This window comes from Nelumbo nucifera, chromosome 3 (genome assembly GCF_055504915.1).
Source record: "Nelumbo nucifera cultivar China Antique chromosome 3, China Antique-T2T, whole genome shotgun sequence".
NCBI classification, from domain to species: Eukaryota; Viridiplantae; Streptophyta; class Magnoliopsida; order Proteales; family Nelumbonaceae; genus Nelumbo; species Nelumbo nucifera.
In genome coordinates this window covers 12,076,340-12,089,005 of record NC_142651.1, presented here as the reverse complement: position 1 = coordinate 12,089,005, position 12,666 = coordinate 12,076,340, and the positions used below count along the sequence as shown (strand labels likewise).

General features: G+C 38.2%; 1 protein-coding gene across 1 annotated transcript; it reads left to right on the top strand.

Annotated features, from left to right (window-relative positions):
- The first annotated feature begins 6,918 nt into the window (after positions 1-6,918).
- LOC104596290 (CLAVATA3/ESR (CLE)-related protein 25-like) lies at positions 6,919-8,741 on the top strand. The gene is made up of 2 exons (XM_010257368.3): positions 6,919-7,562; positions 8,570-8,741. Exons 1-2 carry the CDS (start codon positions 7,297-7,299, stop codon positions 8,607-8,609), a joined length of 306 nt encoding a protein of 101 aa, XP_010255670.1. The 5' UTR covers positions 6,919-7,296; the 3' UTR covers positions 8,610-8,741.
- Positions 8,742-12,666: the final 3,925 nt, after the last annotated feature.

Here is a 12,666-nt window from a genome sequence, read left to right as displayed (position 1 = left end):
AGTATGTAATCTAGTGTACAATATACGAGACATTGCTCCACTTGAGATTCAAGCATTGTAGACACGTGTTTTTTATGCCTTTCAGGGCACATTTTTTAAAGGAAAGTGAAAATCATATATACCTGGATTCCATGGTATAAGAGATATCACGGTTCCCTATAACTAATGGATTGTACTGGTGCCTTTCATTTCAATCTCTCTCGCATTCTGGAGTTGGTTTTTTTGAGACTCTTTAAGTCTAGTAAGTGAAGTAGTCACTTTAAAGCCAAAATACAAAGCTCAGGGTCTCACCAAGCATAAGATACATCCAAACAACAAAGCAAATTAATCTATATGTAACACAAAAAGCCTCTGGTAGATTTTTTTGAGGAAATTCATAAGCTCATATTCAAAATACTTTGTAGAAACAAAATTCCTCAAATCATAAGAAGTCTCTTTTTTGAATACATGAGAAAAATAGATATTCATTGATTGGTTCAGTTCGGTTTGATTTCAAAGAAGAACCTGGAAATAATAATATTAGGGATAAATTACAAAGACCCCTCATGTACTATGGGGTCAGTGATAAAGTCCTCTTCCGTTAATATTCTATTAGTTCGAAAAAAATTTCATTCGACTGTTTAAAGTTTTTTAAATGTCCAAACTACCCTTTTTTACTGTTCACTGTCTTCTCCATTCAACCTCAAGTACTCTCACACCCTCCCAAACCCGACCATCGCCAGCCAGTAGTGACAAGACCTGTGCCATTCTAGGCCTCTCATTTCACTCCCAAAGAACATAACAGTCTTCGGCGGTTCCATTTTGGCAAAGACCTATGCGACCCATCTGGTGTTCTCTTGAAGTGAACGGAGAGGCCCTGATATGGATGGATTGGTGGTGGGCCATGACTGGGTCTGAGTGTCCTGATGGTTGAAGCAAGTCCTAATGGGTGGGACTGTTAACATAGATGGACCTATTCAAGTAATGAAAGGTCCTGGAAGGCTGGAACCAACAGTAAGTACTAACCTGAGAATCTTGGATTTACCCTTCCATGCCTGGTTGGAAGAAGTTTTCTCTAAGATCACAAAATTCTGTGGAGGAGAAATGGAACTATTGGATGTCTCCAACCTCCATGCCGCAAATGTAAAGTTGGTAAGGGTGAAACCAGAAATGGTAACCCAGCTGGTAGAAGTATTTTCCGATAGGGTTTCCTACAAAGCTTGGATCGCCTCATGCCCTTATCCAAGCTGGCAGACTTTGTGGAGGTACAAGCAAACCCAGGCCAAGCGCGGTTCAGTCCTGGTCACCACTGAACAGGGTAAGTTCTTCTCCAATGGCTTTGATCTCGCTTGGGCCGAGTCCGTCGGGTCCTGCAGCTTCCTCCACCGGCTTCAACACATGGGCGACGGCTTAAAGGCCATCATGGTTGACCTGCCCTCCCTCCCTATGCCCACTATAGCAGCGGTATTGGGGCACGCCGCTGCTGTTGGGTTCATGCTCGCGCTTAGCCACGACTACGTCTTGATGAGGAAGGACAAGGAGATCCTCTACATGAGCGATCTCGACATCGGGCTTTCCCTTCCCGACTACTTCATGGCGTTGTTGAGAAAAAAGATTCATTCGCTGATGGCTCGGTGCGACGTGGTTCTGCATGCCGCGAAGGTGAAGGCCGAGGAAGCGGTCAAAATGGGTTTTAAGAGAAAAAGGGCAAGAAAAAGAAAATAGAAAAAATTTAATGGGGTATTTTGGTAATTTAACGTTTTTCATCATCTACCTTGGAGTCTTTGTCTAGCGGCTAAAGTTCAGGGGTCTTTGTCACAAAAAAGTACAGGGGGGATTTTGTCATTGACCCTATAGTACAAAGTGGGTCTTTGTAATTTACTCTAATAATAATAATAAAAGTTCTAAACTAATAATATCTTTATTAGCTAAACAGAATAATTTAATGTGTAGGTTATCATAATATATTAGTATAGAGTTCAAAACTTATCATTATAATTTAAATTTTGTAAATATTACCTTTTATACTATTTATTATACATATTTGAATATTAAAATGAAGAAAAATCATCAAATCATTTAAGTGATTCAATAATCAAGTGAGATTATGGTCTTTGTAACCATGAGTGTTTTGGGTTCACATCTTCAATATATTTTAGAATTTATTTCAAGGCAAATTTGGTACCAAGGCCAGTTCCACCAAGTTCATTAAAGGTCAATTCCGCCAAGGCCAATTCTCCAAGTCGGGTAAGGTAAACGACCCTAGAACTGGGTCTAAGTTGGTTTCATTTGATTCTAGGTAAAACCTATCCATTTGATCACTCCTAATTGAGATATTCTTTTTATTTCACACAAAGTATAAACCATCTTCCAAGGAAAAATAATTTTTCTAAGAAGAATTTCAATTAAACATTTATTATTGTTTTCACCTCCACCTCCCCTATTTCTGTAGAGAGACATAAATTAAAGCCATCACAAAGAACCAAAAATTCAACAAGAATGGAAGTACCATCACCATAGTGGTTATGAAAACCAAAACAAAACACCCTGGAGCTGAGGTCCTCTTCAACAACACCACCTCCTTTACTTTTACTGGGATTACCATGGCAAGCCCTAGATTGCCAATAAATCAATATGAAGAGCATTTAAGATGAAAGTTGTTGCTTTGAGAGGACGGGTTTTGCATGAATGAAGTTTAATTCCATAAGCCATTTGTTTTGGTTTTGCAGCTACCTCCCTTCCTTCCTAAAGCAGCATAGACCTTTATCTATACTATTATACAGTTAATACTTGCATTGGTTTTGATGCAAATCATAAAACTTAAATTTAATTATATAACTTCAACTTATATCTTAATCCTTTCTTGTAGTATGTAGGTACCCTTACACTAATTTTAATAAAATTAATAAGCGGTTTGTTCCATTTTAAAAACAACCCACTGTTGCAGCAACAATAGAAAGAACCATTAGTGTAAGACTGTTCTGACAATGGAGCCCTCAAAACCTTTATCATAAAGAATATATTAATAAGCCATAACCCCATTTCTACAGGCTTTAGATATACTAGTATATGTGATGTTATCCATTCAAGCATGTGCACGACTACTCCCACTGAAGACCGGAACCCTAACTTTTATCAACAAAAAGACTAATAATGATGATCAAAAGGATGTTAAGCGCACATCAAACCACCATCTCTCTCTCCCCCTCTCTTCCCTCTTAACTCAAAACTTGGTGGGCCTGTAGTAAAAGCCCAGTGGGCTCTCCTGAACTCTTACAAAATAAAGTAAAGCGAATTTTATGATTTTGTACGAGAAAAAAGGACTAGAGATGGACCCCATAACGATGGTCGATGCTCCTTTTGTAAACATTGCCCAGTGAGCGTGGTTTACTTAATAAAAAGTACATGCTTTTCTCCCTAAATCTATTGGCTTCTGGATCTTCTGGGGCATATATTGGAATCAACATTCCTTCCAGGCCTTTACAATATAAAACAGTCTTTAGTCTTTAACCCCATTAATCCTTCGTGCCTGAATTTAACTTGTACTATTCTAACAGAGCGGGCTCCAGTGCACACTGTGCAGTGCTGGTATTCGGTAGGGTCCCATCCTCCTTTGAAATCACTCAGACTGTTAAGGCCATTGCTTTGCTTGGTGCAATGGTAAAATGTTGGACTGGCAAGCATGAGAAAGTGGGTTCGAGTTTGAGAGTGATTAATTTGTGAGAAAAAGCGGGCTCGAATTTAAGGCTCAGTTTGGAAATAATGTAAATACAAACATGTACAATACAAAATACAAATACAATAGGCTTAGTTTCAAAATAGTACAAATACGAATATGTATAATGTGAATACAGACAAATTAATATAAGATTTTGCACTCTATATATTTGTATTTATATGATTTTGCATTGTACATATTTGTATGTATACTCTTTCCAAATTAAACTTAATACTTGTTTCGCGAGCTGTGAGACCAATCATTTTGTTCCACTACAACCATAAATGCAAGTAAAAGAATGAGTAGTTGTGGGTCATATACACTTTATAGTTGGTCCGGAATCAAGGTTTTAAATATTAACACATCCTATATAATTGAATTCAGATCTACTCCTCACAGAAAGCACCTCACAACACGTTTCTAAGGCACACCAACTTTACTTTCAGAAGTCTATATGGGGTCGGTCTTAGGGCCCTGAAATTGCCCAAAACCCAAAATACCTTTTATTTAGGTGTATCGACCTATCGGGGTGCTAATGAAACGATATGATATACCCAGATATGCCCAAAATGATTGACCATTTGGTCCCACATTCTGTAGAACAGTTATCCAGTTCAGCTAATCCATTCTCCCTCCCACGACCCCATATAGCTGAGACCAAGCATTGGATAATGGGCTCTCTTCACCATTTGACCCTTGCAGCCTAGTGAAGCTATTTGGAAAGATTTGGAAAAGAAAGCTCAAAGTATCACCAACCAAGGTTTTTAAAACTAATTTGGACAATGAATCGGTCGAGGTTCTGGTTCCCGGGTTGAACAGTCCAATCGTTTGAACCAAATGGATGGCCTGTTCTGACAAAAAAAATAAAAATTGGTCAAATCATTGAATGATTCAAATGGTTCAACCGTCCGAATCAGCGATTTGCTGACCAAATCAATAGTTTTAGGGAAAATAACGATTCTGGAGTAAAACGGACCGGTTCCTGATTTTTCTAATCCGACCGTCTGGTCTGGTCTGGTCTGGTTACGAAAGCCATGTCATCAACTAAAATAATTACTCCCCAACAACTAAAAAAAAATCTAACCCATTGGCTTCTCAGACATCTAATGCTAGAATAATCTCTTATCTAGGCTTGAAAAAAAGCAACTGTGTCTAATGCTGTCGTTGAGAAGATAGCGACAATGAGGTTTTCTTGGCCGTCAAATACTCCAACGAGAGATGCAACAAATCTCTTTAAAGGGATAAGACCGTTCAAACACAATTAATTGCTTAGGATGCTTTCTCATCGGTTGATGGATCGATTCGGTGAAGCCATCTCAAAGATGAGTTCTTCCATCCCAAAAAGGGTGATCATAGTTAATTGAAATTCGAAAAAAAAAAAAAGCATAAAACCATCCTTTTGCGAGAATCCAAGAAGCAACTGGTTTAACCATTTGGAAAGAACTTCTTTATTCTCCCAAAACGAATTTCATGCGCCAGATTCATTGAGTGCTAGCTAGCTAGCTGATAACTTGTGAAATATTCCCCTCTCAGATCAAAATTCCCAATGGGAAATAGCAGATTTCAGTCCATGATAAGGTTAAACATAACAAGCTCTGTAACCAACGTCATGACTTTGTAAACAATATATCCATCAATTGTTCAGAGGATTACCGTTGAAACTGGGTTTTGGCTTCTATAGAAAATACGCCCACTTGAATGAATTGCACTAAAGAAATTAAACCCAAAGCAATGGTCAGTTTATAGGGAGACTGTACAGAAAATGCAGTACGACTGCATGTGCCTCCCACTAGTTAGATTGTTAGAATAATAATTGGGACATAAGCGCCCAGAACAGACTATCAGAGCAGATGTCCCTCTGCAGGTTCAACCGATCCGAGACCTCGGCTGCAGAAAATTGGATCAAACCATTTGAAGAGTCTGGTCGAACTGCTCAAAACAAGACCATGATCAGACCTTCTAGAATCCCAATATTAGGGCCCTGTATTCCTGTAGTCTCCGAATCCGACCAGATTGGACCACTTCTCCCCACTGTGTCTGTGCGGGCCAGCCTCCTCCGGTCTGCTTTTTCCCAATTCATAAACTGTAAGTTAATTGAATGCCCACGAAGTGATGACGTGACGTGAACGTGATAATCCATTTTTCTAACAGAGTTTTATTCTTTAATAAGTTGGTCTGGAAACGGAAAATTGTTAAGAGTACTCCAACGATAAAACACATCTAATTGGAAATGGCGCAAGTTCTGTGTCGACGTTCACAAGGCTTTTGGACTTAAAAAACTGGACCACGTGGCAGTGGCACTGACACTCTAATGGGTAATGCAGCAGTTCCCTTTTTCTTTTCTTTTTCTTTTTTCCTTCTTTTTAAGAAAGCCTGGAAATTCTTTCTTAAACTATGTCTGTGTTGGGTTTTAAATTGATTAAGAAAACACATCATAGATATCATTGATTCAAACTGGTTTTGATCATCTAAGACTTTGTAATCTTCTGAGTTCTGAGTTCATTTCTCTCTGCTTTAAAATCAATTGCGAAGCAAAATGGTGGAATACAAGTCTAATGAAATTGACAAAGTGATAGTTCATGTGGGGTGTAACTGTAGTGTAAATAAACCGAACACCAGCTATTCTTTTTTTTTCCTTCCTTTTTTGACGATCCTTTTGACTGCTCTGATGAAGCAAGATGTTGAATATTTTCTTGTTTCCTTCTTGAAGCAGAAGAGAAGCATTATTTCTACCTCTGTTTTTCCCTCTGATCAATATCTCTAATTCTAACAGTTCCACCACTAGTAATTAACCATATGTATCCGTTAAGGGATTTCTTTGTCTTGAGAAGAAAAAACGAAAAAAGAAAAGAAAGTTGTTTAATTTAAGGCCTCTTTTTCAGTGATTTCCATTTTGATCAGGAAGCTTTCTGGGTTGATGTTGCTTCCAGTTATTCAGTCCACTATCTCCTACTTTTAATCTCTCTTCTCTTGTGTCATTCCCTTAATCCAATTTTTAAGCTAAAGGCTGTATAGATTGCCCTTCTCTCCACTACTCTTTTGAAAATTACAGAGAATCTTGAATATAACTGTCAAAAAAAAGACCCATTGCGAGACTGGGCACAATAGCCAATGTATTTTTGTATAGAGTACGTAAGAGTTGAGAGAGAGAGAGAGAGAGAGAGAGGCCCCTTTGTTTATCGTAGTTGCATGAAAATACACAACCCAAAGCAATATGGTTGGTATAAAGCAAAGGGGTTCCCTCCATGTCACGTTCGAACCCAGCTAAGCTCTCTCTCTCTCTCTCTCTCTCTGGGTCCGAGAAAGTGCAACAGAATCACTTCCATCTATAAAGAAAACCAACCATCCCTTGATGGGCACCAAATTATAAACACCAAAATTCTTGCCTTCACCAACTCTAGCTACCTTACCTTTTCCTCCGTTCTTCTCTCTTCTTATCGCCCCCTTTCTTCTTCCTTTTCTTTCTTTCTCTGCGAGTATCATCATCATCATTCACCCTACAGCACAAGATGGTCGGTTTGTCCTCTACTTCATCTCTGCCTTTGAAGTACAAGGTGTCTTCCTAGAGAGAGGAATTAAGCATCGAAAACCAGGAGAACATGGGTTGTGGTAGTGGGTCTTGGAGGTTTTTGTTCAGAGCTTTTCTGTTTGTTTGCTTTCTTGTCATTTTGTTGGTTGAGATGCTGGCAAGCCGTGGATTCATAACAATAACAACAACAACTAAAATAGCAACTCCATCAACAGCAAGTTCGAAGCAATTTGAGGTGATGATAGGAAGAGATAAACCTGCTGTTCACCCTGATTTAGATCCCAATTACATGAGCAAAAGAAGGGTTCCTAATGGACCTGATCCCATTCATAACAGGTACGTTTGTACATCCACCAACCCTCTCCACCCCCCCCCCTCCTCCCTCCCAAAAAAAAACATAACAAAAAGAACGAAATTTCTGTATATGCATCTGTGTTTTACTAATAATGGAGTCATTTGATAACTGTTGAAGTGGCTGAACTGAATGACTTATTATTTTGTCTTTTAGTTGATAAAATAATTAAATAAGAAAATATTAGAGGGATACGAATCAGCTTCAGTCATTAAGGAACTGATCAAAATTAACATCTTTAATATATATAACTTATTTACTAAAAGACAAAGCAATAAGTCATTCAGTTCAGCCACTTCATCTCTTACCAGACGGCCCTTAACACACTCAAATACCACCTTAATTTGCCTAGCTAGTAAAAAAGAAAAAAAGACTAGGCGCAGTATAAACATGCATGTTCTCTTTGATTCTTATAATGAGCTTTTGTATATTTAGTTAAGAAAAAGAAACTGTTTAGAAGATATGTTGAAGTACTAAGCATGATATCTTGCAAAAGCATTCTTCCAAAATCAATACTTTTTATCAAAGAACAAACACTTAATATATTAGTGGAAGATGGGATAACTTTAGCTATAGGAAGAGAATAGATGCCTTCTTTTTCTGTTCAAATTTCTTTGATAAGGGCCAATGTTATGCTTAAACAAGTTGATCCCCCTATCAATGAAATAGAAAAGCAATAACAGGATATATTGCACTATATAGTTATCCTCCTGTAAAACAATGTTATTTTCAGCATCTCACAACCATGATGATCTACTTGGTGGTACTTTAGTTGATTCCAATCCCAATGTTACGTCAGTTTGGTCTTCATGAGCCTTGGGTCCTCTCTCTCTCTCTCTCTCATATGGCCCAAACCCCTTGATCATGCTAAAGCAAAGCTAATTACAACTCTATCTTTAACTTTTGTACTTTGGCGTGGTGTTCTCTCTCTAGAGACTACTACTTTAGCATACATAACTGATACCTTGGCGTTTTCTTTCATTTTTTTCAGGAGAGCGGGGAAATCTAGGCAACCTCCTGGTCGAGCTTAGGCGTCAAGAGGATGGTGAAGCATCACCAATGTAGACTATGATTTACAAGATGTATCATCTTGTGTGTTTTTCAAGTGGGATCGATTGTAAACACTCCTTAGAAAATTAGAGAATTCTTATAAATCTGCAAAAGCGCTCCAGTTTACAGAATTAGTAGTGTGGAGGTGGTGGGGCCGGGAGTAAAGCAAATCCAAGCTTCTCTCACACAAAAATACACGTACAAGCATCCTCAGAATTCAGAAAGATTAAACAAACTTTGCAGACACCCCCACTTTAGCATTCCATTCCATGCCCCTTTAATTTTGAGAGATAAAGAGGGAAAGAGAGAAAGAGATTCAAGAATAGAGGATTATCTTTTGCATGTAAAGAACAAAAGAAAAAAAACAAGTAGATAGAAAAATGATCAATGGAACACAACCCAAGAAATGTTCTAGTAGACAGACATACATGATAGGAGAAGGTATGTAATGTAATTAATCTCTTTCAATCAATCAATCTTTTTGGCTTTGGCTTGGCTTGGTTTGGCTTTCTAGGTGTCTTGTGCATTTGTCCAATCTAAAGCTAAGTCCCACCAATTAAGTAAAGGTGATGATGATCTAAAGAATTTCTTTTCTTTTTTTTTCACTTTTGGTTTGGTTGCTCTGGTGGGGTGTCATGCGTGTGTGGTACTGTTGTTCGGTCTTCGGTCCATTCAAACTTGTAAAACTCTGCATGAGAGTTGAGAGATTCTTCTAGTCTAGTCTCGTCTCGTAATAATCATAAAAACAATAATAACATGCGTATAATCTCCAAAGTGAAAAATCACCAAAGGCAGCTGCAGGGAGCCTCCACTGCTCTCAATGCTTTTCTTTTCTATCCATTCTCCTTTCCTTTGTTCTCTTCTTTTAGTTTCTTTCTTTTCTTTGTTTGATTTTTTATTCAATCGAGAAGCAAAGACTCGGTCTAAAGTTAGGGGGTTTCAAGTTTCAAAATTAGGGATGCTCTTGCGTGGAGATGGGAGCCCTGAGCCCTCCCCGTGCAATATTTTATGAATGTAGATAGCTATCAACTACCAGCATGGTATTGGTGGGCTCACCGTCACGTTCTGAAAAAATGCAGCCCAATGTCATGCTATCACGACAAACCGTCCCGGCCCAATGAGTCGGTCTGATGGTTCTCTTCATAGAATTTATGACTTGTTGTATCAGAGACCTGAGATCAAATTTGATATCATCAGAGTTGGAGGGTTAAGGGGACGGGAGATGAATTACTTCCATTGTGTCAGCCTGTCAGGGATGGAGCCGGGGATGATTCAGGGAGTTCATGTATATTTTCCCCCTCCCCCACTCTTCAGTCAAATTGATCCTGACTTACAATGACATAAAGGAGGTAACCGGTCCCCCAAATCCATTACTCAACAACTTAAGTGATTAGTGTTGGCGGGAGTAGATCCTAAGTTTGAGACCTTATCAACTTATTAGACGATTGGCACCTTCATATTCTGACCATGATTCAAATTCACCTAAGCTTCTGATGTTAGATTCAAATTCACCTTTGCAGTCAACCATATGAATCATAGAAGTGGTAATCAATCAGCTTGTACTCATAAAAATTCGGGTTTTGATTGGTCAAATATTTTTAGGTATCATAACTTTCCGGTATCATAGATATTACCTATCAGGGTATCATACTTTTCTGGTATCATAGGATATGTCCTCTGTATAAGTCTGACTATGATACTGAAAAGACATGGTACCTAAACAACTGGCAATCAATCAATTGGCAGTAATATCAAGTCATAGAGTTTTTGGATTAGTCAAAGTTCTTCCTAAATTGTGATTTACTACAAGTCATGGTTTTTAAAACAGGACCGGACCGGACTCTCGGACGGGAAAAAATGGGAATCGGTTCTGGTTTTCCCCAAAATCAGATTTTTGTTAAAAAAATATTAATTTGGTCAGCAAATCGTTGATTTGGGCAATTGAACCATTCGAACCATTTAACAGTTTTGATCTTTTTTTTTATTTTTTATTTTTTTATCAGAATGGACCGTCCATTTGATTCGAACGATCAAACCATTTGACCTGAGAACCAGACCCCTGACCGATTTATTGTTTAGATCAATTTTAAAAACCTTGCTACAAGTAAAAACATCTACACACTGTGAAAGTAGGGGAATCCAGTCGCATACTAGGAAGATCTAGGGTTTACCCATGAATTGAACATGCATGTATAGAAATCCCACTTGAAAAATACGGGGCCATGCACGCAATTGGTTTACAAGGGTAGGGCTAAGAATTGATTTAAGAAACATGATGAAGATACAAGTTTAGGCATTCATATCTATGATCTTATAGAGAAGAAGAGGTAGACCTAAAGCTTGGTAGTTCATCCTCCTAGCCCTCGCAATTGGGTCCTGAAATTCATACCAATCTTCTAATATAAATCTAGCCTACAATAGCATATACATAGTAACTAGTCATTAGTGCCCAATTAATGCTGCTAAGGGTGGAAGAATAGGATTAATTTTCTTATAAAAAAAGCAGAGAAGATGGTGATACTTTCTTCGTATCTACTGAATGGAAATTGGCCCCCTTAACAGCTTCTCAGTCTAAGACGGGAAAGATTGAGCATGACAACTATGGACATCATGGTTTTTAAAAACGAATTGGTGATGGAATCGGTCAGGGGTCCGGTTACCGATTCGAACGGTCCGACCGTTCGACCTGAAAAGCTAGCCCGTTCTGACAAAAAAATAAAAAATTTTAAAAAAAATAAAAATTGGAAAACGGTCAAAACCGTTCGAAAGGTTAATCCGCCGGTTCAGCGGTTTGCTGACCAAAATCAACGGTTTTGAGGGAAAAAGCAGTTTTGGAGGAAAACGGAACCGGTCAAGTGACCAATTCCCGGTTTTTTCCAGTCCGACCGTCTAGTCCAGTCCGATTTTGAAAATAGTGATGGACATTAGAAACATTATTTGATTTAGAGAAAGTTCCCGATTAGTACCATGTACTTTGAGCCAAGTGCCACTTTGGTCCCCAAACTTTAAAATGCGATAATTCAGTACTCAAACTTTTAAATCGTGACAATTCAGTATCTGTTGTTAACTAGTTGTTAAGTGGTATTTGAAAAGGACACAAATGCCCTTCAAATGTTGCTTAATTTTCTTTATCAACCATCTAAATATTGACAAAAAAATTAACAGTCCCAAATCCTTGCCTTTTCCATTCAATAAAGTTGGGGTCACGTTTGAGTGGGCATTTTGGTGACCCCAACTTCTTGAATAGAAGAGGCAAGGATCTGAAACTGTTAATTTTTTATCAATGTTTGGATGGTTAATAAAAAAAATTAGATGACACTTGAAGGGCATTTGTGTCTTTTTCAGATACCACTTAATGGCTGGGTAACAGCTAGTTAATAGCAAGTACTGGATTATCATGTTTTAAAAGTTCGGGCACTGAATTGTTGCATTTTAAAGTTTGAGGACTAAAGTGGCACTAGGCCCAAAGTACATGGTACTAATTGGGAATTTTCCCTTTTATTTATTTCTATTTAGAAGGGGAGAGAAAATGAGTTTGGATCAGCTAAAACTCGATAGTTGTGTTAGGGGCTGTGTAATCAATAAAGACGTCCCACGTCAGTGATGCAATTGAAAGATTGAGTCGTGGTGGGGCATATAATACACTTTATGGCTGATGTGGAGCGTTTTTGTTGGTTACACAGTCCATCGTGTCAAGTTCAGCTAATGAGGACTCTAAAGCTATGTTTGGTTTGAAGGAAAAGGTAGGGAAATGAAGGGAAAGATAGGAAAGCCTATACAAGATTGGCTTTAAGAGGCTTATCCATTGCAGAGATCATTTAGAGCCTGTTTGGGAGGGAACATGTAAGAGGAGCCTTGTAGACAGTAAACACTGAGCCAGTTTGTGGCATAAATGCAGTGCAATTTTATTTGCACTAGTACAAATGCATAAGAGTACAAACGAAAAAATGCAAATTCTCATTTGACTTTTTTTTGAATTTTATTTTATTCTGATTCATGTACTTCATTTATATTGCAATCAAACAAAATAAGTTAAAA